Below are 26,569 nucleotides of genomic sequence, written 5' to 3'. Positions count from 1 at the left end.
AGAGAGAGAAGGGGGGAGGAGCTGGAAGCATCTACTCCCATATGTGCCTTGACCAGGCAAGCCCAGGGTTTCGAACCGGCGACCTCAGCATTTCCAGGTTGACACTTTATCCACTGCGCCACCACAGGTCAGGCTGTTGTTTTTTTTGCCTTGTAATTGCTACCTTATTTATTGTTTAGTGATTTAAGGTGAATTTGCTTTTTACACTTGGTTTTAAGGAGAAGTGATATTGACTTTGCTTTTTACTTTTTTTTTTTACTTTTTATTTATTGATTTTAGTCAGAGAGGAAGAGAGAAAGAGAGAGAGAGAGAGAGAGAGAGAGAGAGAGAGAGAGAGATAGGAACATTTATCCATTCCTCTGTGTGTCCTGACCGGGAATCGAACTGGCAACCTCTGTGCTTTGGGCTGATGCTCTAACTAACCAAGCTATGCGGCCAGGGCAACTTTATTTATTTATTTACTTTCTGAGAGAAAGGATGGGGGCACTGACAGGGACAGACAAACAGGAACGTATAATGGGAAAGTTTTCAAAAACCACCCTAAGTGCAATACATAAAATAAGATTAATATTTTGGCCCTGGCCGGTTGGCTCAGCGGTAGAGCGTCGGCCTAGCGTGCGGAGGACCCGGGTTCGATTCCCGGCCAGGGCACACAGGAGAAGCGCCCATTTGCTTCTCCACCCCTCCGCCGCGCTTTCCTCTCTGTCTCTCTCTTCCCCTCCCGCAGCCAAGGCTCCATTGGAGCAAAGATGGCCCGGGCGCTGGGGATGGCTCCTTGGCCTCTGCCTCAGGCGCTAGAGTGGCTCTGGTCGCAATATGGCGACGCCCAGGATGGGCAGAGCATCGCCCCCTGGTGGGCAGAGCATCGCCCCTGGTGGGCGTGCCGGGTGGATCCCGGTCGGGCGCATGCGGGAGTCTGTCTGACTGTCTCTCCCCGTTTCCAGCTTCAGAAATGAAAAAAAAAAAAAAAAAAAAAAAAATTTAATGCTCATGATGTACATAACATTGATATTTGATAATCATTGTGTGTACATGTGGTTTAAAATTTTAATTAGGTATATTAGAAGCTTTACATTAGGCATATTGGCAATTTTATTAGCTATATTAGAAAAAAACTAAAGTAAAATAAAAAGGATGGCTGAATGTCTTATTTTTTTTACCATAAGTAATTCATTCTCAAAGAACCCTTTAAAGTTAAGAAGATGAAAGAAAAAGAGACTCAGTAGTTATTTTTAATGACATTTTAACTTTTTTTTTTTTTTTTTTTTTTTTGTATTTTTCTGAAGCTGGAAACAGGGAGAGACAGTCAGACAGACTCCCGCATGCGCCCGACCGGGATCCACCCGGCACGCCCACCAGGGGCTACGCTCTACCAACCAGGGGGCGATGCTCTGCCCCTCTGGGGTGTCGCTCTGCGCGACCAGAGCCACTCTAGTGCCTGGGGCAGAGGCCAAGGAGCCATCCCCAGCGCCCGGGCCATCTTTGCTCCAATGGAGCCTCGGCTGCGGGAGGGGAAGAGAGAGACAGAGAGGAAGGGGGGGGTGTGGAGAAGCAAATGGGCGCTTCTCCTATGTGCCCTGGCCGGGAATCGAACCCGGGTCCCCCGCAAGCCAGGCTGACGCTCTACCGCTGAGCCAAAGGGCCAGGGCCACACTTCACTTTTTAGCTATGTCCATGAGTCTCAGTTCTATATCCCACCTATGTGTAAAATCATATAGCTCTTAGCTTTTTCCGATTTATTTATTTATTTCACTCAGTATAATGTTCTCAGGGTCCTTCCATGTTGTCACAAATGGCAGTATGTCATTTCTTACGGCTGAGTAGTATTCCACTGTATATATGTACATCTTCTTTATCCAGTCCTCTGTCGAGGGACACTTTGGTTGTTTCCATGTCTTGGCCACCGTGAATAATGCTGCGATGAACTTGGGGGAGCATATGTCTTTGTGTATAAAAGTTTTGGAGTGTTTTGGGGGTAGATACCCAGTAGAGGACTTATAATTTCTTTTTGAACTCAAACCTCACTTTTAAGCCACGTTTCCCCCCAGAGATCATGGCTATAATTTCCTCAGGAATACAGAGCCCATTTGTTGGAACTTCCCTTGGGTGATGTCTCTGATCTCATGTTGTTCCTGTGACTCCCTTTCTATTCCTCTCCTCCTTCCCTTTAACCCCCCGCACCCCATTTGATGCATAGATTTCATGCTGGACCTTCAAAAGCGGCCGGTTGTATGTGAATAACACGGATGAAAGATGAGCTCATGCACTTTACACATTCGTTGTCTTCGGGGCTATGAAGAAATGCGCGTTTCTCTTCAGATTTTGCCCTCGAATGGTCCATGTGGCTCAAAGAGGCCCTTAAAGCAGGGCCCACTGAGTCACAATCCAGCAGTGGCTGTCACCCTTCCCGTACACCCCCTCACCTGGGGCAGCAGTCCCCGGGCGAGCAGGAGCCCCGTGGGGTTTCTCCTCCTGCTCTAGCTCCCGGTTCTGCAAGCACGTTGCAGGGGCAGCTCCTGGAGCTCCATCTCGTCTCTGTGGTCAAGGGCCTGTTGACCTGGCCTTTCTGACCCGTCACACGGACTCCTGGGAACGGTGTCCTGCTCACATCAGAAGACATAGCGGTCAGCTCTCAGCCTTCCCTCTCATTTTGGTCCAGATTTTACGGTCTCTGCAGGTGTGTTTATAACTTAACAGTTGGGGATTATGGCCATTTCATTCTTTACTAAAGACAGTTCTCTTTCATTCTCTTTGTGGGGTTTTCTGTTGTTGGGTTTCAAAGGAGGGAAATGACTTTTTTTTTTTTTTAAATGCCTTTGTCATCTTTAACAGAAAGCCCTAATTATCATATTGTTCAGTACAGAGAAAAGCCTTTCATAAGCTTTTTAACAAATAATTTAAAATCACCATTTATCAAATTATGATATTTTAAGTCAAATCAAATCATCACCTCGGGGTTTCCCACAAAATAAAAATTAATGTCTACCCTTCAATTTGGTGTCTCGAGTCTTTTAATTATAGTTTTGTTCCGTTTTTTTTGTTTTAGTTTTCTCTTCCTGGGACTCTAATTATACACATTCCTTGGATGATCTTTCCCTGTCTTTTAGATCTATTATTCTTGCTTGATACCTTTAAATTTCTCTTTGATTCTTTTCATTTCCCTCATATCTTTTTTTTCTCTTAGTACACTTTCTGTGTCGAGTCATTGTTGTTCTCCTAGTTTAGTCTGCATTTCTGAATTTTCCGATTCCTAATTCTTTCCTGACCTCTGTCCAAGACCTTCTCACACACTCCTGACCCATCTGTGTTCATGCATTCTTGTCATTCATCTCATGTCTAAGATTTTCCATATCCAACTTGTTTCTAGAGTTTTCTTTTCTTTTTCTTTTTATTAAGAGGTGGGGAGGCAGAGAGACAGACTCCCACATAAGCCCTGACTGGGATCCATCCGGCAAACACCCTATGGGACAATGTTTTGCCCATCTGGGGCCGTTGTTCCATTGCTCAGCAACTGAGCTATTGTAGTGCCTGAGGCAAGGCCATGATGCCATCCTCAGTGCCCAGGGCCAACTTGCTCAAATGAGCCATTGCTATGGGAAGAAGAGGAGGAGGAGGATAAGGAGGAAAAGAGAGAGAGAGAGAGAGAGAGAGAGAGAGAGAGAGAGAGAGAGAAGAGGGAGGAAAGGAGAAACAGATGAGCACTTCTTCTGTGTGCCCTAACTGGGAATCCAACCTGACATCCACACACTGGGCTGATGCTCTACCATTGAGCCAAATGACCAGGGCCTGACTTGTTTCTATAGTTTTAAAAATTTCTCTTAGTTCATTTTGTAACAGTAAGTTATATCTTCATTTGCCTCAAGGCCACATTTTCATTGTGTTGGTGTTTGCTGGGTTTTTTTACAGAGACAGAGCGAGAGTCAGAGAGAGGGATAGATAGGGACAGACAGACAGGAACGCAGAGAGATGAGAAGCATCAATCATCAGTTTTTCATTGCGGCACTTTATTTGTTCATTGATTGCTTTCTCATATGTGCCTTGACCATGGGGCTACAGCAGACCGAGTAACCCCTTGCCCAAGCCAGTGACCTTGGGTCTAAGCTGGTGAGCTTTGCTCAAATCAGATGAGCCTGCGCTCAAGCTGGCGACCTCGGGGTCTCTAACCTGGGTCCTCCGCGTTCCAGTCCTCCGCTTCATCCACTGCGCCACCGCCTGGTCAGGCTGTATTGGTGTATTAATGCTACTTTCATCTGATAGTATTTTGGTGCAGGGTTTGTTGATGCTCTTATGTTAATGACATCATGTGCTTTTAGGAGAGTATAAAGGGCCAGAGTGTTTCAGGGTGGTTATCTTCACTGTCAAGGGCTCCTTCTTCTGGTGTGAAAAAGACACATTCAACAATCTGGCCACAGTTCTGAGATTCCTATCTTCTGGACTCTCCCATCCCCAAGGACGTGCACATGCTCTCTGTTACCCCTGTGCCCCTTCTCCAGTATCTCTGAAGTCCTTAACAATGTAAGCTGCTCCAGGGCCTGACCTTTCTCACTCTCAACCACCCTTTCCCTGGGGTGGTATTTATGGTGGGTGCCTGTTCCATGGCCCTTGGGCCTGTCTCTTCTTTTTTAAATCTCTGCCTCCCTGCTAAAATGGCAGTTTCTGTATTGTATACAGTCTGGCCTCTCCCATGTATGTCACTTTTGTTCAAGTTATCTGTGTTTTTTTCCTTTCTTTTGGCAATCTTAATTGGTGGGTTTTTTGGTTTGTTTGTATAAGATCTCACTTATAGAGCTTTTTTCCTTTTCTCGTTGCCTGTAGATATGTTTCAAAAAATGGAAGTTAGCAGGCGTAGGTAGCTGACGATGAGCGGGAGAGGCCAGCGGTGATCACAGCGCCGGAAGGCTGCAGGTGTGCCGACAGACAGGACGTGAGACAGGCCCGTGTGCATGAGATGCAGAGATGGACCCTATGCTTCCCCATGATGAGGGCACATCCTGTTAGGAGAGCTGGGGGCTTGGCATTAAACAGACTCCTCCTGGAGACAGAGAATCACCTGTAGGGGTTAGAGGTCAGGACACAGACTAACGACAGAGGGAAAGATGCACTGATGGAAATAAAGAGGTTAAATATAGAGAGGTGTTTTTTTTGTTTTTTGTTTTTTGTTTTTGAGATTTGGAAGAAGACAAACCAACATAAAAAATGAAGTCAGGTAAGTAGAAAACAAAAACACCAAGGAACAGCATGATGTTCGCATAATGAAGGCAGAAACATGGTCACATGTTCCATCAAAGCCTAGACAGGGAAGAATGAGGAAATGATCATTGAATTCTGGTCAAGGATGAGGTCACAAAACAGGCATGAGGGCAAGGGGATTACTGAAACCCCTATGCGGGAATATTGCCAGTATCTCAGCCAAGGCCCCTAAGTGAGCCATCCTTTGATACAGGGACTTGTCAGCCGAAAGCTCCAGGGAGGGTGGCCACTGGATGTTAGAGTCTCTGCCAAAACAAAGCAACTTGGAAACGAGAGGAAATTTCAACCAACAGGAAAAAAAAACAAAACTGAACCCAGTAGGAAACCCAAACTGCTAGGCAACATGTGTGCCCGCCTGACCGAGTCTGAGGCTGGCCTTCCGTCTCAAAGGCTGAGACAGGCTCCGCGTCCCACATGTGTGCACACCTGCTCTTCTCCCTGGACGGGCATTTCCCAGAGACGTGGCTGGGCTGGGACGGGGAGAGGTCTCAATGTGCATCGGCTGACCTCTCGGAGTGTAACCATTTGCTCTTGCCTTGAAGAACGGTTGCCTAGGAAACGGACCAGTCTCAGGTCCAACCCAGCTCAGGTGGGTAACCTTTGTCTCCTCTTGTTTCTCCCAGCAAAGCCCCTTCCCCTGAACGAACTTCTAGTCTTGTGTTAGCAGGTATGAGCTTTTTTAAAGATCACCGCTTCACCTCCATTTTGCATCTCCCTGACTGTGCAAAGACTCTTGAGAATAAGAGAATTTACCTACTGTTAGCTCTGAAGGACCAAAGTCAGCGATCCACAGCCACTGGCCCCAAGGACACTATAAACCAGATGGGAACAGCATACGGTCTCCCAGGAAGTGACTCCACATTGTAATGCAATAACAATTTGGGTCATTGTGAGTTAAATCAGTGCCGTGCTGTATGATTTTAGGGAGTGGAGACCTGACCGCTCGCTGCATCCAGTTCGCATCTTGGGAAAGAAAGATATAGCAGCAAAGGGGGCAGGGGAGCAGGGACTGCAAGGTTGGGAACGGCCCTTACCTTGGACCAGTCTCCCGCGGTTACATGCGGAGGGCAGTCGGTTCTGGCGCAGGACTTATGAGACGACGCCTTGGGTCCCTGGCACAATTCATCGGAGAGACTCAGAAAGCTGCCATCTGTCAACAGCTGCCGACAGGTGACCCTCCGGTTCTGAGAGCCACCACCGCATGTCTGGGAACACTGAGAGAACAGAAGGAGGGGACTCAGCGTAGACCTCTCACATTCATAAGCCTGGCGGGTAGGAGGGGTCACCAGGGGGCCATACCTGCTGCCATTCTTCAATGTGCCAGCTCGGAGGGCAGTCGAATTGATTGCAGGCTTGCAAGGCGTGGGGCTTTTCATCTCTGCATTCCTTGGCAGGGACGGGGGCTTCTCCAGGGTGCAGGCAGTGCACCTCTCTGGTCTGGATCCCGACACCGCAGGTCGCTGAGCAGGGCCCCCAGAAGCCCGTGTGCCACCTGCACCAAAAAGAGAAAAACAAGCGGGGAGGTAGGACTGTCCGATGAGACCACATCCGACAGTCACAACACGGACAGTTCGGTTCTGAGGAGCTCCCGGCCGCACGCTCCGCGCGCAGAGCTGACAGCCGGACAGTTCAGTTCTGAGGACCTCCCGGCCGCACGCTCCGTGAGCAGAGCTGACAGCCGGACAGTTCAGTTCCGAGGACCTCCCGGCCGCACGCTCCGCGCGCAGAGCTGACAGCCGGACAGTTCAGTTCTGAGGAGCTCCCGGCCGCACGCTCTGCACAGAGCTGACAGCCGGACAGTTCAGTTCTGAGGAGCTCCCGGCCGCACGCTCCGCGCGCAGAGCTGACAGCCACAGCACCTCTGGCGGGGCGTGCAGTTCAAATACAGAAAGATCATGTTTAAAGGCAAGAAATGTTAAAGATTTTACCCACTGGAGAAAGTCCAGAGTGAAAAGAAACTGCTTTCGCCCCAACCTAACTTAACCACCACATATTAACAACAGATTCTCGGTTTTGTTTTGAGTAGAGCTGAAGGCAAAGATGATTTATATAGGGGTCAGGAGAAAGTTTAAATGCTGAAAAGTGCACTTCGGGAAATTTTCAGGGCACCTGGATTCATTCTTTGGACTATCCCTAAGAAAAATTCTTTTATGTTAGGATTGGATTTACTACACATGTATATACTACGATTCCCGTCCAGTAAGATCTGGGAAAAAGCAGGTTTTCTCATGAGACATCTGTAAAAATGAAAACCAGAACAGCTGCGTTAGGCACATATTTTCAAACCGCCCTCAGGGAAGAGTCTCAGTTAGCGCTCCCGCCAGAAGCATGAATGCTGCGTTTCCTACACCCACAGTGACTAGGTCATGTCATTCACAAGAGTCTCTGCCTACAGATGGGTGATACACATTTTTTTGAGAGAGAGAGAAAGAGGAAGGGAGAGAGATGAGAAGCATCAACTCATAGTTGCGGCACCTTAGTTTTTCACTGATTGCTTCTCATACGTGCCTTGACTGGGGGGGCTTAAGCTGAGCCAGTGACCCTTACTCAAGCCAGTGACCTTGGGCTTTAAGCCAACGACCTTTGGGCTCAAGCCAGTGACCTTAGGATCATGTGGATGATTCTGCATTCAAGATGGTGATTCTGCACTCAAGCCAGATGAGCCTGCATTCAAGGCGGCAACCTTGAACTTTCGAACCCGGCCTCAGTGTCTCACGTTAATGCTCTGTCCACTGCACTACTACCTGGTCAGGCCAGTGTGGTTAATTTGTGGATATTTTATTATTAGCAAACATGAATTTTTACCTAGTTACTGTTTTGATGTACTATAAGAATACAACTATAAAATGCTTAATAGGTACATAAAAGGATGTTTGTTCCAGGGTCATTTGTAATAGCAAGCAATAAATAAATAAGAAAAATTATACTAAATTTTACAGAATGGAGGAAAGGAGACACTCTTAATAAGACTATTGATATAGCACAATGCTAGCAACCATTAAAATAATAAACTAGATGTATAGTTATTGACATGAAAAACATTCATAATATACTTTTTTTTATAGTCAGTGAGAGGAGGGTAGACAGAGACAAACTCCCACGCGTGCCCCAATCAGGATCCACCCAGCAAGCCCACTAGGGGGTGGTGCTCTGCCCATCTGGGGTGTTGCTCCATTGCTCAGCAATTGAGCTCTTCTCAGTGCCTGAGGTGGAGGCCATGGAGCCATCCTCAGCACCCAAGGCTAACTCGCTCCAATCAAGCTATGGCTGCAGGAGGGGATGAGAGAGAGAAGCGAGAAGGGCAGGGGAGAAGCAGATGGGCGCTTCTCCTGTGTGCCCTGACTGGGAATCAAACCTGGGACACCCACACACCAGGCTGACACTCTACCACTGAGCCAACCAGCAAGGGCCCATAATATACTATAATTAGGAAAAAAACAGGTTGTAAAATACCTTATATTGTTTTATGCATTTATAAATGCATGCAGAAAAATGTCTAGATAATTATACACCTATATCTTAATAGTTATGAACTCTTAGTTACAGGATTTTTTATTTTTTTTATTGTTGCCAGTGGTTTTTCTTATAATAAGCACTCATTATCAGAAAAAAATAAATTAGTTCTTTGAAAAAATATTAGCCTTGGCCCTGGCCAATAGTTCAGTTGGTTAGGGCATCTTCCTGACATGCTGAGGTTGCTGGTTCAATCCCCGGTCAGGGCACATACAAGAGTCAAACAATGATGACATGAATAAGTAGAACTACAAATCAATGTTTTTTTCTTTCTGTCTCTGTCTCTCTTCCTTCCTCTTTCTCTAAAAATCAATAAATTAAGAATTGATTAAAAAAAGAAAAAATATTAGTGTTAAAGGTACTTTCCAGTTTTTCTCATTTCTAATTTTCTATAATAAATGTTTTCTTGTGTAGATAAAATGAAAATAGTATTCAAGACAAATACATAAGACAAAAAGTAAAATTTTAATATATAAAAGCATTTTTACAATAAAGATATAATAATTACACAAGCATGGAGACTGAATAGAAAGCATAAATATGTATGAAGTAGGAGCTAAAGCTATAAGAAAAATCAAAGTATATATAACAAAAAAAATTTTTAAGCTGTAAAATACTTCTATAAGGCCCTAGAATGTCAAGAATGTAAACTTCAATAAGAATATAGAGAATTTAATAATATATTTGAAAATCTTGACAGAATAGATAACATTTTAGGAAACTATGGAAAATCCTATTTAACAAAAGGCACTAATTTAGTGCCGAATTCCTATAAATTTTCAATGGGTAAATTCCCATGTTATTTAAAATGTTCCAAAGTAAAAAAAAAAAAAAAAAGGACTAAATATTTTAATGCATATTAAGAAGCTAGAAAAACACATGAACACAAAATATTAGAAATATGTAGAAAGAAAAATATTATAGGCCCTGGCTGGTTTGCTCAGTGGATAGAGCGTTGGCCTGGCATGCAGACATCCTGGGTTTGATCTCTGGTCAGGGCACACAGGAGAAGAGACCATCTGCTTCTCTTCCTCTCCCTTTCATCCTTCTCTCTCTCCTCTCCTCTCATAGCCAGTGGTTCGACTGGTCCAAGCATCAGCCTCAGGTGCTGAGGATAGCTCGGTTAATTCGAGCATCAGCCTCAGATAGGGGTTGCCGGGTGGATCCCGGTTGGGGCACATGAGGGAGTCTGTCTCATTTCCCACTTAAAAAAATTTTTTACACATAATTATATATTCTAAATCTAAATTTAAAAAAAGTGTAAACTCGTAAAACAGGCCCTGGCCGGCTGGCTCAGTGGTAGAGCGTCGGTCTGGCTTGCAGGAGTCCCGGGTTTGATTCCTGGCCAGGGCACACAGGAGAAGCACCCATCTGCTTCTCCACCCCTCCCCCTCTCCTTCCTCTCTGTCTCTCTCTTCCCCTCCCACAGCCAAGGCTCCATTGGAGCAAAGTTTCCCTGGGGCGCTGAGGATGGCTCCATGGCCTCTGCCTCAGGCGCTAGAATGGCTCTGGTTGCGACAGAGCAACGCCCCAGATGGGCAGAGTATCGCCCCCTGGTGGGCATGCTGGATGGATCCCAGTTGGGCACATGCAGGAGTCTGTCTGACTGCCTCACCGTTTCCAACTTCAGAAAAATACAAAAAAAAACAAACCCAAAACACAAAAAACAAAGTAAAACAGAAGCAAGTTAGTCAAAGATTAAAACAATACATAGTACATGCTGTGGAATGAATGTTTATGTCCCTCCTTAAACTTATACATGGAAGCCCTAACCCAATATGATGGTATTTGGAGATTAGGCCTTTAGGAGGCATTGAGGGTTAGATGTGGTCATGAGGATGAGGCCCCAATGCTGGGCTCAGTGCCTTTCTAAGAAGAAAAAGAGAGCTAGCTCTCTCTCTCTCTCTCTCTCTCTCTCTCTCTCTCTCTACAAGGGAAGAACGCAGCAAGAAGGAAGCGGTCTACAAGCTGAGAAGAGACCTCTCACTAAAACTGAACCCTGAGGACACCCTGACCTTGGACTTTCCAGCCTCTAGAACAGTGAGAAAATAAACTTGTGTTGAAGCCGCCCAGTCTATGATACTGGTTATAACAGCCTGAGCTAAGACTATGTTTTCTAACCACGGTGGAACTATACTAGGCAATCCCTGAACAGTTAGAAATCATGCAATAATCTTCTAAATTACTCATGGGTCAAAGAAGAAATCGCAATGAAAATTAGATGGTACTTTTTAATGCATCTTAATAAAAATACAACATGTCAAAATCTGTGGGAGTGACGCTAACATTGTGATTAGAAGAAAACCAGTCAACTTTAACTGCATATACTGGAAAGAAAGGCTGAAAATAGGCATCTAACAAGGCTTTTTGCAAGATATTAAAAAAGAACAGTAAATTAAACCTCCCTTTCTCCGTCTCTTAACCCTCCCTGTGTACAGTTCTGTCTGTCTCCATCTAGCCCTCTAGGGTACCCAGCCTCTAGTCAGACATGAACACCATGCGCAGAAGCCCTGTCAGGACCCAGGAGATTCAATCACTGAGCCAACGGGTGCTTTGGAGCTTTATCTGCTCACAGGTCTTTCTGTGTGTGTCCCCCACTTCCCTGAGCAGCCTCATAGAAACAATGGCTCTGGTTATAATCAGAGCAGCTTTTCACTTGATTCTATTCACAAGGAAGCAGTGAACCAGGGTCCTGTCTAGGATATGGAAGGAAGATGTTCATCCTCTACTCTCCATAGAAACTGAACTCTCGTTTCCCCAGGCTGCTCTGGGGCTTCATGCAGGTCCCAGTCCCACTTACCACCTCCCTCTCCCACCCCTTTCCTCGCCCACATGGTTTCTGTGACCTCACCCCCAGCATGGCATTGGAGTTCCCCATTTTTATACAGCATCTGTCATTGGACTGCACTTAGAGCAGAATGTCATATTAAAACACCACCTAGGCCCTGGCCAGTTGGCTCAGTGGTAGAGCGTCACCCTGGTATGTGGATGTCCTAAGTTCAATTTCCAGTCAGGGCACACAGCAGAAGTGCCCATCTGCTTCTCCACCCCTCCCCCTTTCTCTTCTCTCTTGCTCTCTCCCTTCCTCTCCTGCAGCCATGGCTCCATTGGAGTGAGTTGGCCCTGGACACTGAAGATGGCTCCATGGTCTTGCCTCAGGTGCTAAAATAGCTCAGTTGTTGAGCAACAGAGTAATGGCCCCATATGGGCAGAGCATCACTCCCTAGTGCGCTTACTGGGTGGATCCTGGTTGGGGTGCATGTGGGAATCTGTCTCTCTGCTTCCCTTCCTCTCACTGAATAAAAAAAAAAAAAAAAGAAAGCAAAAACATGTCATCTTACCTGGAAGCCTACTGATTAGTTAGACTACACTGTAATCGAGTATATTAAATTTTGAGTGGCTTTAGAGGTGAGGTTATGAAATAACCAAGGGTAGAGACACAGCCCATATTCTGATGGCAACTGAACTACACAGATATGTGATTAGGCTTTTGTTTCACTATTAAAAAATTCAGCATCAGTACGTTACTTGGAATGACTTTGGGATGATCATCTCTCATGAAAGTATAGAGCTGGAAGAATCGGTTAGAGGTACAAGAAGCTGGAAAAAAAACCATTTTTATGCAAGAAAAGGATAACAATTTCTTAGTAACAGATGATGGACTAAATACAGAACTTCTTTTTTAATTCAAGAACTGGGTGCCTAACCAGGTGGTGGTGCAGTGAATAGAGTGCCAACCTGGGACTCTGACGACCCAGGTTCGAAACCCTGAGGTCACCAGCTTGAGTGCAGGCACAGGGGCTTGAGGGTGGGGCTACTGGCTTGAGCACGGGATCATAGACATGACCCCATGGCATCTGGCTGGAGCCCAAAGGTTGCTGGCTTGAAGTCCAAGGTCGCTGGCTTGAGCCCAAGGTCGGTGGCTTGAGCAAGGGGTCACTGGCTCAGTTGGAGCCCCTTTGTTTAAGTCACATATGAGAATCAATGAACAAGTGAAGTGCCACAACTCTAAGTTGATGCTTTTCACTTATCTCACTCCCTTCTTGTCTTTCTATTCCTGTCTGTCTGTCTCTCTCACTAATAAATAAAATTCAAGAACTGGGTGACAAGTTGGGACAGAAAACACATCACTTGTGCCTTGTGCTTTCCCACTTCCTCCCTGGCAGCGCTGTGTCCTGCGAGAGGGGAAGTTTCCCTAGAGCGCTGGGACCCTGTATACCCCCAGTGTTTCTGCAAGCTGCTGGTTCTCTCCTGGAAAAAAGCAAACTCCATGAATAGCAGAAACTCAGCACTTACAGGACAGACAGGGGAGTAACCCCATGGAGCAAATGAGCACGCAACACCCGACCTTGGAGAGGCCAGGCTCATACATCAAATACATTTGCCTTTGGGCGAAATAAAGATGCACTGAGTGTCCAACCAACCTCGGTGGTAAGCTACACCCAGGGGTGATATTTTACTGCTATTGCCCTTGGAATCGGTAAATATTTGTATGGAAAATACTATGCAACCACCTGTTCCTGTTATTCCTGCACCACTGGTTTCTAGAACCTAAAATATTTTTGTGAACTTACCTTTATTTTGGCATCAACCCATTGTCTCTGCTGGGTTGTTGTTTTTTCCCCAATATACCTCTCCCTCTTCAAAAAAATGTATTCAATCTGCAACTCTGAAATGGGGAATTGTATTTCCCTCTGTATAAAAACAGACGTAATTTTGCAAAGTGGCCAAGACATATTGCGTGCTCCATTATTTTGAGCTTGGAAGCTCTGTGGGCAAGTCTGCTATGGGAGGGGTGTGTGCGGGGGCGCGCGAGCGCGGGCACTGCCCACAGCTGGTGTCTGAGTCGTCCGCAGCCTGAAGAGGCAGTTCCTAGACTTGTGAAATCTTGCGCCAATCTGTTGAGCAAAGGAAGGGCGGTTGTCAAACCCAGCCCTGCCTTGACCTCCTGGGCAGGTCAACCAAAGGCTGTTTGTTGTTCCTAGAACTCAAACAAGGCCTGAGCATTTAAGACTACTCGTGTGTTGATGTGGGCGGAGGGTTCTGGCGATGCGAATGGAAACTACAACTGGAAGGCACTCCTCAGCCAGGAAAGCCTGGAGCTGGGAGAGACCTGGGGGGTCAGGAAACCAGGCCCAGAGAGCTGAGGACTGGTCTGAAATTCTCAGAGAGGGAGACCTGACCAGGGCCATTTCCACTTCTCTGGGGACTTTACGAGTTCCCCTTGGTCAAGTGTCTCAGGTGAGGCGCCCATTTTCCATTCTGCTGGACTTCGGTACACAGCAAGAGGTGGCAAAATAATTACTTTTATGGGAGGGAATTAGCTTATTTCATGTCAGAGAAGGGCTCCAGGCGGAGGGCACCGTCTTTGCAAAGGCCCAGAGGCACGAATGAGTGTGAGCGTGGGTCACTGTGAAAATTCACTGTGACTACTGAGCAAGGTCTTTAGGGTGTGTGTGCGTGTACATATGTGTGCACATGAACATGTCTGCATGCATGCACGTGTGTGCGTGCATGTGCACATGCACACTTGTGTGTGTGATGAAGGAGGTAGTTGTCAGTAGATGTGATTCAAGAACCTAAAACCAGGGTCACAAAGGGCTTTATATGCTGTTTTGGGGTTGAATTGTTTCCCCCTTAAAAGATGTTGGGATCCTAACCCCCTGGAGGGTATGTGTAGATGTGACCATATTTGTAAATAGGGTCTTTGCAGATAATCAAGTTAGGATGAGTCATTAGGGTGGGCTGAGTGGCAAGTGGCAACCTTACTGAAAGGGGACATCTGGGCACTGAGACAGACAGAAGGGAGACAGTATGAAAACACAGGGCACATCAGCATCAAGCTGCGGCTCTCCCGAGGCTCAGAGGCGCCGGGAGAGAGGATGCAGCAGGATCTCCCTCACAGCCCTCAGCAGGAACCAACCCTGCCGACACTTTGATTGTCACCTTCTGGCCTCCGGAACTGTGAGTCAGTGCATTTCTGCTCTTTAAACCACTCAGTTAGTGACACTTTGTCACGGCAGCCCTGGGACGCTCATAGCTATGCCAAAGCAAAGAATGCAGATTTTAATTCACAAAGGGTTTTCTGTGGGAGGTTCACATGGTCACTGTGCAACTTAGAAACATCCTTCATAGCCTTATGTGTCCATATGGATCAGAACAGGAAACAGTTGAGTTCACACACATCTGAATTAAGGCAGTGGCCATTAGGAATGCATAGGACAAATTGACAAAACATTGTGAAGTAAACTAGCAGGAATGCCCTGTCCATGTTATCAGAGAACTGAAACCAGAAAAAGCCACTTAATGTGAAGCCTCTCTTACTGCAGGGGAGTGACTGAGATGGTAAAGGTAAAGGAAGGAAAGACTGGGGCTCGATTCTGCAAGGTTTTGAGCTATATGATCCTTTATCACCAGCCACACCCAGGGACAGAAAAATGGGGGAAACTTGCCCTTCCTTCTAATAAAATACCACAGATCTTACAAGGACTCAGGCAGGGAAGCTGACTTTTTAAAAATTATTTTTTAAGTGAGAGGAGGGGAATAGAGAGACAGACTACTGCATGTGCCCTGACCAGGATCTATCCAGCAACCTCTTTCTGGGGCTGATGCTCAAATCAACTGAGCTATTTTTAGTGCCTGAGGCTGATACCTGAATCAACTGAGCCACTGGCTGCAGGAAGGAAAGAGAAAGAAGGGAAAGAGAAGCAGATGGTCGCTTCTCATGTCTGCCCTGACCAGAATTGAACCTGGAACACCCATATGCTGGGCCAATGTTCTATCCACTGAGCCAACTGGCCAGGGCCATGATTAACGTTTAAGGTCAACCCTTCCAACCAAGGAGACCAAGAGAAGTCACCCTCTCCTATTCTTTGAGGCCAATATCATTACATCCCACAATCTGAGATACAAGAAGACCCAGCGGGAAGGGTAACAACCCACCAGCGGGACTCCTCGGGAACAAACAGGAGATCACGCAGTCATTCATCACATATGGACTGAGGACTTACTGAGTGCCAGTGCTAACTCTACTCAATCCTGTGCTCTGTCACGTGGCCTCAGGTGAAGATGTGCCCTTGAGAAGACGGGAGGAGAAAGAGGACAAACCTGCTGACCTCATGGTTCCACCAGCAGCAGGCCGCCTTATGTTCAATCATGTTTAATGCAGACAAATGTCAGGCTAACAGGGATGCCTCGTGTCAGCACAGCAGTATCAGTCACTGATGCAAGTTATGGCTGCAGCAGAACAGGTCTGGGTGAACCCGCAGGAGAGGGCGTGACCTTCCAGACAGGGTGTGCCCCAGCAGCACAGGATGGCACCTACCTGGGTGGGCACGGCTCTGTGTTACATGCCTGGCTCATGGCTGGAGGACGGTGGAGCATGTCACACAAGGTGTCATTGACTGTCTGCTGGGTCTGCATGTGTAAGCATACCGCGATGGCTTCTTGGTGGCCTGGAAGTTGGAAAGAGGAAAAAATGCAAATGACTTTGATGGAAAAAAGAAAATTGAGTCTTGGGATGTCTGGTTCTTAAACCACCACCCTTCCGACTACATGGTGTAGCTGCAGGCTGCATTTCAAGGTGCGTACAGGGGGCGAATAATTTTGCATTTTTGGAAGTTCCCTCATCTTTGACATTCTCAGTCACATGTTAAACTCAGCCCCTCTCCTTCCTTTCCCCCAAATACACTCACCTGGAAACATTAAGAAGTATCCCTGACTCCTCATCCACATTCAACCTTGTCTACATTCCAAATATGCTCAAAGCCAGGAGGTTCCTCTAATGCAGGGGTTCCCAAACTACGGCCCGCAGGCCGCATGCGGCCCCCTGAGGCCATTTATCCGGCCCTCACCGCACTTCCAGAAGGGGCACCTCTTTCATTGGTGGTCAGTGAGAGGAGCATAGTTCCCATTGAAATACTGGTCAGTTTGTTGATTTAAATTTACTTGTTCTTTATTTTAAATATTGTATTTGTTCCTTTTTTTTTTTACTTTAAAATAAGATATGTGCAGTGTGCATAGGGATTTGTTCATAGTTTTTTTTATAGTCTGGCCCTCCAACGGTCTGAAGGACAGTGAACTGGCCCCCTGTGTAAAAAGTTTGGGGACCCCTGCTCTAATGAATCAGCAACTTGTGCCTTCCAAACATATACAATCATTTCCCTAACAGGAACTTTCATAACAGCTGCTAAAGAATAACATTTTCTCCACAGCATTGCATACATGCTAATTGGATGCATAACCTTTATTAAAATCTTCATTATGGTTTGAGTTCCTGTTCATTATTACTACAATTAGTGATGTGTCTATTTCTACACCTCCCATTGGGTTAGTGCTTTGGTATGTGCAAAGGGCTTCTTCTCCCCCCCCTCCCCCCAGAGAGAGATAGGAAGGGAGAGGAGAAGGAGAAGAGGAAGGAGAAGCAACTGTAAGTCGTTCATTGATTGCTTCTCATATGTGCCTTGACTGGGGGGGCTCACGCTGAGCCGGCAAGGGTGCTCAAGCCAGCGACTTTGGGATCATGTCGATGACCCTGCACACAAGCTGGCAATCCGCCACTCAAGCCAGCAACCTGGGGGTTTCGAGCTGGGACCTCCACATCCCAGGTTGATGCTCTCACCACTGCGCTACCATCCATCAGGCTAAAGTGCTTTCAAATATATTGTTTGAGCCCAGCACAACCTGGTGAGGTCAGAGTAGTGTCATCTCCATGTTGTTCATTTCAGAGCAAGGAAACTGAGATTTAGAGAGAATTCAAGACAGGCAAAAAAAAGTGGTAGGTTTTCTACCACTTTTTTATTTCTAGTTTTGAAACTAGAAATCATACGTCCTGCCTCCTTATTCAGCGGTCTTCCTTTTTTACTATACGGTTCCAAAGCGCAACCCTGCCCGCCAGCCTCCCGGAGCAGTGACCATCCCTTCACATGCAAACTCTCACAGGCGTGCACTTCCTTTGGGACCAGACAGGTCTGTCTGCCCCGCAAGCTCGCATCTCCACCACTATTCTCTGTCCACTGCGACTCAAAGAATTATTGGGAAATCAGGACTGAACAAGATATAAATCAGGGGTCCCCAAACTACGGCCCACGGGCCACATGTGGCCCCCTGACGCCATTTATCTGGCCCCCGCCGCACTTCTGGAAGGGGCACCTCTTTCATTGATGGTCAGTGAGAGGAGCATAGTTCCCATTGAAATACTGGTCAGTTGGTTGATTTAAATTTACTTGTTCTTTATTTTAAATATTGTATTTGTTCCCATTTTGTTTTTTACTTTAAAATAAGATATGTGCAGTGTGCATAGGGATTTGTTCATAGTTTTTTTTTTATAGTCCGGCCCTCCAATGGTCTGAGGGACAGTGAACTGGCCCCTGTGTAAAAAGTTTGGGGACCCCTGGTATAAATCAAACTTTCTATGAAAAAGAATCAGATAAAAATCGTAACAGCAACTGTCTGATGGGAGCGGAAATATGCGAATGTACTCAGTTTCATGCAAGAATGTGTGTTCCATTATAAGACTGTGGTTCTTTTTCCAAATGCCATGTTTCAATTCAACCATTTTATATTTTATAGAATGCAGTATGGGCCAAAGTATATATAAAGTATACACTTGTGTTCCTTAGTTTTTTCGACTAAGTTTTCTTCTGCTTTCTTAGGTGGTAATCTTATGTTCCTGACCACAGCAGGATATAGCCTTAAACCTCCAGGCATCCTCCATAAACTTGTTTCATAAACGCTGGCTAACCTGAGTCCAGAGAAACACTGCTACAACCGAGGCGCTGTGCTACTCATTTGCAGACGTCCAACTTCCTTCAGTGACTTTACAGGGACAAAGATGTTTGCTTTCTAGCAGGTTTCATTTTTTTTTAACCTGAGAAGAATCAAGCAATCTTCCACACACATTTTACTTTGTAATCATCAAAGTAAAAACAACAACAACAGGCCCTGGCCGGTTGGCTCAGCGGTAGAGCATCGGCCTGGCGTGCGGGTGACCCGGGTTCAATTCCCAGCCAGGAGAAGCGCCCATTTGCTTCTCCACCCCCCCCCTTCCTCTCTGTCTCTCTCTTCCCCTCCCGCAGCCAAGGCTCCATTGGAGCAAAGATGGCCCGGGTGCTGGGGATGGCTCCTTGGCCTCTGCCCTAGGCGCTAGAGTGGCTCTGGTTGTGGCAGAGCGACGCCCCGGAGGGGCAGAGCGTCGCCCCTGGTGGGCGTGCCGGGTGGATCCCGGTCGGGCGCATGCGGGAGTCTGTCTGACTGTCTCTCCCCATTTCCAGCTTCAGGAAAATACAAAAAAAAAAAAAAAAAAAAAAGGAAACAACAACAACAACAACAAAAACTAAACAAAAAAAACAACCTAAAGAATCATCAAAGAGCCTGACCTGTGGTGGCACAGTGGATAAAAGCATCGACCTGGAATGCTGAGGTCACTGGTTCAAACCCTGGGCTTGCCCGGTCAAGGCACATTCGAGGAACAAATTCTACGGATTAATGCTTCCCACTCCCCCTGCCTCCCACTTTCTCTTTCTCTTTCTCTCTCTCTGAAAAAAGTCAGTAAATAAAAAAAATTTAAAAAGAGTCATCCAAGATTCCTTAGAAAATACACTTAAGAGACTATTTCGGAGTACTTTCTGGAGATGAAGTGAGTGAGTCTCAAAATCCCCAAAGTTATCACATTTTAACCTTTTTGGATGGCATTTTATAATACGTGACAAATTTTCATGTCTTCAAGCAAGTTACTCAAAAGAATGTAAAAGTATAACAGATGATTTAGGATCCTTATTGACATAGGATGAATGTTCCAAAGATGGCCACAAATTTTTGGCCATCCCAAATACTGGACCTACAACATGATTTTAACACGTTTTACTTCAAGAAGTTTGCTCAAATGTTTGCCTTCAAAAGTAAAAGTAAAAATTATAAAAACAGGTTTATTTCATTTTATACTTAAAACGTGGGTAATAATACAAGTAAGCATTAGAAGATATAAAATAAATCAAGTGTTGAAATTCTAGTGTAATTTCTCTAGCAAATTCCTTTGGTAGCATGAGGCAACGGCCCTCACTTCATATTTGACTTCTGCAACGTCATAATAAAAAGGTTATTATTATTTTTTCTGGCAAAAATATATTCAAAGACTTCATCAAGAAATTAATGATTAAAGGGTAAAAACACAGACTTTAAGAGGATTAGCAGAGCCAATAAATGAGCTAAAACATTCCCTTGTGTTGGTTTAAGATTAGTTTGGGCCCTAGCTGGTTGGCTCAGCGGTAGAGCGTCGGCCTAGCGTGCGGAGGACCCGGGTTTGATTCCCGGCCAGGGCACACAGGAGAAGCGCCCATTTGCTTCTCCACCCCTCCGCCGTGCTTTCCTCTCTGTCTCTCTCTTCCCCTCCTGCAGCCAAGGCTCTACTGGAGCAAAGATGGCCCGGGCGCTGGGGATGGCTCTGTAGCCTCTGCCTCAGGCGCTAGAGTGGCTCTGGTCGCAACATGGCGACGCCCAGGATGGGCAGAGCATCGCCCCCTGGTGGGCGTGCCGGGTGGATCCCGGTCGGGCGCATGCGGGAGTCTGTCTGACTGTCTCTCCCCGTTTCCAGCTTCAGAAAAGTGAAAAGAAAAAAAAAAAAAAAAGATTAGTTTGAGCTGGGATAATTGCAAGCAAGTCTTGACTAATTTGACATGCCAAACAACATCACACACACACACACACACACACACACACACACACACACACACAAAGAAATATCCAGAGCAATGAAAAAAATCTACTGTCAGAGCCTTTAAGATGCTACGCAGTATTTAATATATCAACCGTGAAATAAATATGGAAAAATGACTTGAATAAAAAAATTATGTTCATTTAATAACCAAATAGCCTTGGGCCCTAAAAATAGATGTAATATGCCTTTTTCACATCCAGAATGAAACAGTAACAAAAATTGATCCTATGTTAGTCTATAAAAAATCTGCAAGAATTTCCCAAAGCCAGAAATGATAACATTCTCTGACCATAATAGTGTCTGACTATGAATGAAGAACAAACCATTGCCCCCCCCCCCCCCAATCCTACCATTAGAATTTCTAGAAAGTCATTCTCTATAAAACTTCTAGGTGGAAATGAGTAAACAGAATACATACTAGTTGTGGCAAATAAATAAATAAATAAACAAAAAACCCCACAAAAAACAACTAAGAGACAAGAAGGAGGATTGAAACAACTTGATACTAGATGAACAACTCTTGATTCTATGTGTCATATCTTTATAAAATGAATGACTTTCTTCCCCTTCAAGAAAATCTAAATTATGGAATTTACTTAAAGATTAAGAACTTGAATATAACAGTAAGCGGCCCTGGCCGGTTGGCTCAGTGGTAGAGTGTTGGCCTGATGTGTAGATGTCCGGGTTTGATTCCCAGTCAGGGCACACAGGAGAAGTGATCATCTGCTTCTCTACCCCTCCACCTCCCCCTTCTCCCTCTCTTCCTGTTTTCCTCCCACAGCCATGGCTCAATTGGTTTGAGCATATTGGCCCCAGGCTGAGGATGGCTCTGTAAAACCTCCGCCCTTAGGCACTAAAAATAGCTTGGTTATGAGCATGGCCCAAGATGGGCAGAATATCAGCCCCAGATAGGGATTGCCAGGTGAATCCTGGTCGGGGCTCATGTAGGAATCTGTCTATCTTCCCCTCCTTTCATTTGAGAAAAAAAGGAGGGAAATAGAAATATAACAATAAGCAGGGGGAAACTTGTAAATGATGGTCAACATAGCACCATGAGCCTGCCCCTCAATGCTGACTGCTGACCCCAAGAGGGGTAAAGAAGAACTGAATGTAGACAGTTGGAGGGACCTGCTCTTTCAAACTTTTTAAACAGATCATTTCTGTGCTATACACAATTTAAGATCATTGAACAGCGTGGAAGGACTCCAAATCATCTGACAAAATACTAGAAATCAGTTAAAGAAAAAAAAATAGATCTACTTCATGTAATGTTGCCTTGTACAATGCTATGTTACACTTTAGGATGCTCTACTTCAGAAATATATAAGAAACACACACACATATATATATATGTACAGATTACACAGCTACATGCCGAGGGCCAAACTGCAAAGAAGAGTTAGTGTGCATTTTCCTCTCTGCTGATTAGTCAGTATGCTTGGGTGGGTACAACTCTGAACTCTCAGGTATCAAAAAGGAGGAGAGCACAATATGTATGCTGTGGACCCAGCAAAGTGCCAAAGAACAGTATCGCACTTGGCGTCCAAATGCACGTTTTACAGCAGTCCAGATAGGTGAGTTCTCTTTGGGAACCGTGGAGGAGACAGCTGGTAAAGATTAGGACTGTTGAAAGCCATTTGGCCTCATGAAGGGCGCCATAAACATCGCTGGAGCCTGAGAGGAAGTGACCAATTATATCAGGAGAAGCTGGAAGGAACTCCAGCTAGAGGCCTGTCATGGTTGGAAGGGATGCGAAGAGGACAGAGCAGTGATTGCTAATGTACCATGTCGGGAACGTGTCCTCACAGGGAGTGGGCTAAGGCGAGCCCGGAGTGGGCCAATTTGGTTTTCAGTCCCATTTTCCCACTTGTGGGAAGCCCATCTTGTACGCCACCATGTTAATGGAGACTACCTGCATTCGTCATTGTCATTCAGGGACACATATATACGTCTATGCAAACCCTAAATTAGGCACTAGTGCATTATAGTCAGAGGTATAGCAAAAAATACTGTATCATGACTTCAAACATCTGCCCATTCACCTAGGAAATCATTCACACACAAATAGCCACACACGTGTGACTAAAATAACCAGATAGGAACTTCCTGCTCTCAAGCACGTAATCCCACCGACACGCCAGTCATCTGTGCCTTCCCCTACTGCAGCCAGGAGCTCCCCTCCCATGATGTGAGGCTGATCTCGCAACTGTGCTTTCTACTTCGCCCCTTCCATCCTCTCAGGATAATTTGATGACTTTGCCTTTTCCTTCCATTTGGAACTTTCTGTTGTCTTTTAAATATACATAAGATTCTCCCTCAACCCACAATGCCTTCTGGCCATCTCCTTCTCTCTGTCTTCTTTATCATGGACAAATATGACCCCAAAGAGTCTATTCTGGTCACCTCTGTTTTGTCATTTATCACTATTTCCTCAGTCTTCCTTTCCTTTTATTTTAAAGTGAGAGGAGGAGAGATATAGAGACAGACTCCCACATGCACCCTGACCAGGATCCACCTGGCAAATTCCCTATGGGGTGATGCTCTGCCCATCTAGGGATGCTGTTCGGCAACTGAGTATTTTTAGCACCTGAGGCTAAGGCTTCACAGAGCCATCCTCAGCACCTGGGGCCAACTAACTTGAACCAATCGAGCCATGGCTGCAGGAGTGAAAGAGAGAGAGAGAAAGAGAGAGAGAGAGAGAGAGGCATCAACTTGTTTCACTTAGTTGTTCCATGTAGTTGTGCACTCACTGGTTGCTTCTTGTATGTGCCCTGGCTAGGATTGGTGCCCTGGGACAATGATCTATCCATTTAGCCACCTGGCCAGGGCCTGGACTAACTTTTCTGAAATAAATATCGATCATGTAACTCCCACTTTAATTACCTGGATGACTTCCCACTGTTCTTGCGATAAAGACCCAAAATCAACATGGCCTGTGAGGCCTTCACTGTCTGGCTCCCACCTTCCTCCCAGCACCATCTCACACTGAGTCAGCTCTCTTGGTACCTGGCTGTGCCCAATTCCTTAATTCTGGGATGTCCACGCATCTTCCTTCCACAAGGGCCATGCACAGCTTCTTTCTCTTGCTGGGAAGCCTCTTTGTGCCACCTTCTCCAACCATCTTTTGCTTAATTCCTCACCTTTCAGATTCAAGTTCAAGAGTAATTGTTTTTAGACGGGAGTTTTCCTTTCTGTCACAAAGTCAAGTTCCTCCTAGTATATGCTTTCAAAGCACTATCAACTTCTCTTGTAGTGGCCAGAACCCACTGTAACTTTCATGTATGAATATGGTGATGTAACCAGTGCATTTCTCCCAGCAGATTTGAGTTCCTAAGGTGGAAACTGAGTCACTATCACCTTCCTAGTGCCTGTAATCAATACATGCAGAATGCTGCTTTTGAATAAAATAATAAAGAGATTTCTGCTATTGTCAGGAACAAAGCAAGGTGGGTATCACCCACATTATTTACTACCACTTTTGAAATTCTGGAAATGCAATAAGATTTTTAAAAAATAAATAGGATAAATAGCTATGGGAAAGGTGAAGCTAAAATCATTAATTGTATTAGATATTTACTGAGATAAACTATTAGATACATTAAGGAGTTTAGTAATTTTGTTAAATTAAAAAGAGGGCCCTGGCCAGTTGACTCCGTGGTAGAGTGTCAGCCCGGTGTGTGGAAGTCCTGGGTTGATTCCTGGTCAGGGTACACAAAAGAAGCAACCATATGCTTCTCTACTCCTCCCCACCCCTTCCTTTTCTCTCTCTCTTTCTCTCTTTTTCTTCCCCTCCTACAGCCATGGCTTGATTGATTGGAGCACATCAGCCCCAGGCACTGGGGATGGCTCTGTGGAGCCTTTACCTCAGGCACTAAAAATAGCTTGGTTGTGAGTATGGCCCCAAATAGACAGAGAATCGGCCCCAGACAGGGGCTGCTGGGTGAAACCTGGCCGGGGCACATGTGGGAGTCTGTCTATATCCCCTCCTCTTACTTGGTAAAAAAAGAAAAAAAACATTTTCTAAAGAGAAAAATCAGCATTCCACTATAAGAGGAATACCCTGTTCTTATTGTATTATAGTCGACCCACTAACATTTACCATGGGCCAGGCACTTTGAGACGCTTCTCAAAATCAACCAGTTTAGCCCTGGCCGGTTGGCTCAGCGGTAGAGCGTCGGCCTAGCGTGCGGAGGACCTGGGTTCGATTCCCGGCCAGGGCACACAGGAGAAGCGCCCATCTGCTTCTCCACCCCTCCGCCGCGCTTTCCCTCTCTGTCTCTCTCTTCCCCTCCCTCAGCCAAGGCTCCATTGGAGCAAAGATGGCCCGGGCGCTGGGGATGGCTCTGTGGCCTCTGCCCCAGGCGCTAGAGTGGCTCTGGTCGCAACATGGCGACGCCCAGGATGGGCAGAGCATCGCCCCCTGGAGGGCAGAGCGTCGCCCCTGGTGGGAGTGCCGGGTGGATCCCGGTCGGGCGCATGCGGGAGTCTGTCTGACTGTCTCTCCCTGTTTCCAGCTTCAGAAAAATGAAAAAAAAAAAAAAAAAAAAAAATCAACCAGTTTAATAATCACATTTTGTCCTTCCATTAATCTGAACAAAGTAGATGTAGCTCTTCTCATTTTACAAAAACAAATCTCTACCAACTTAAATAACCAGCCCAAAGAGCACAAAGAAGGTTCCAAACGGAGCCAGCCCTAAAGTCCAGACACATACTAACTCCTGGCCGGTGCTGTTAGGAGACAGAAAGGTAAAAACGAAGAGGTCATACACACAACAAATTAATATAAAAGACAAAGAAAAGTTCAGGTAAGGAATGTTTAGGATGTACCACATTATAAAACCTTATTAGCGGGTATTTAAAAGGTCAGCATACCTTCCAGGATGTGTGTGTACACATGCGCATGTGTGCATATCTAATCCACATAGACACCCATGCGATGCTACATGCACGCATGCATACACACACCTTGGAAGCTGCAAATTGAACATGTCTACATTTTTCATGCTTTTAGGAATTAAAGACTTCTCGGCTGCCACTTAGGAAAGGTTCTTACGCATCAGTCACTACAGCAGATGAGTTCATTTTATTTCCTGCATGATGTGAAGATAGAATGTACAAGTATACAATATCCTGATATGGCCAAAAATCTATCATTTTGGAAATCTGTGATTTGCATATATATACATACATACATATATATATTTTTAAATTTTTTTTTAAACCCAAAACTGGAATGTTGAAGAACTAACTATATGCCCATGGAAATTCGATTTTTCTGTGGTTTTCAGTCTTTTCACACCTACCCTCTCCACTGTCCAGGGTAAAGATGAAAAACCCACGCTCATAACCCCACACAGGTAGACTTGCAGAGGCTGGCTTCCAAAACCACATTAAAATCGACCACAGAGAGGCCTGTGAGTGGTGCATTCAGATGGTAAAACCAACGTGACAAGAGCCATGGTCCCTCAAGAGAAGGACTGTGTCTTGTTCATTTTCTGTCCTAAGCCTGAGCCCAGAGCCGAGCCCTGGCATCCAGCACACCCAGGTGTCAGTTCCCTGTGTTTATACAGAGTTTTGGTTTCTTCCCTAAGCTATTCAGTTTACAGAACTTAGTTACTTTCTTAAAAGAAAACATTAGGCCTTGGCCAGTTGGCTCAGTGGTAAAGCGTCAGCCCAGCATGTGGATGTCCCAGGTTTGATTCCCAGTCAGGGCACTAACTGGGACAGAAGGAGGCAAAGGAGAAGCAACCAGCATCCATCTTCTTCTCCACCCCTTCCCCTCCACTTTCTCCCTCTTTCTCTCTTCCCCCCTGCAGCCATGGCTTGACTGGTTTGAGCACACTGCCCTGAGCACTGAGGATGGCTCTGTGGAGTCTCAGCCTCAGGCGCTAAAAATAGTTCAGTGTGAGCATGGCCCCAGATGGGCAGAGCATAGACCCCAGACAGAGGTTGCCGGGTGATTCCTGGTCAGGGCGCATGAGGGAGTCTGTCTCTCTATTGCCCCTCCTCTCACTTGGAAAAGAAGAAAAAAAAATTAAAAAGAAAACTTTAAGCTTGAACCTGAGAAATTAAAAACATGACTTTTTGCAAAGA

At 45.7% G+C, this 26,569-nt stretch overlaps 1 protein-coding gene across 1 annotated transcript in view; it reads right to left on the bottom strand.

The window, feature by feature from the left end:
• The window catches only part of ADAMTSL3 (ADAMTS like 3), a 251,753-nt gene that overhangs the window by 56,021 nt on the left and 169,163 nt on the right, over window positions 1-26,569 (bottom strand). The window contains exons 17-19 of the mRNA XM_066355569.1: window positions 16,088-16,217; window positions 6,550-6,742; window positions 6,285-6,464 (exon numbers count right to left, since the gene is read on the bottom strand). Coding sequence (XP_066211666.1) covers window positions 6,285-6,464; window positions 6,550-6,742; window positions 16,088-16,217 — 503 coding nt within the window. The remainder of the gene's footprint in view (window positions 1-6,284; window positions 6,465-6,549; window positions 6,743-16,087; window positions 16,218-26,569) is intronic.

Source organism: Saccopteryx leptura, chromosome 13 (assembly GCF_036850995.1).
Source record: "Saccopteryx leptura isolate mSacLep1 chromosome 13, mSacLep1_pri_phased_curated, whole genome shotgun sequence".
NCBI classification, from domain to species: domain Eukaryota; kingdom Metazoa; phylum Chordata; class Mammalia; order Chiroptera; family Emballonuridae; genus Saccopteryx; species Saccopteryx leptura.
This window is presented reverse-complemented; position numbering and strand designations above follow the sequence as displayed.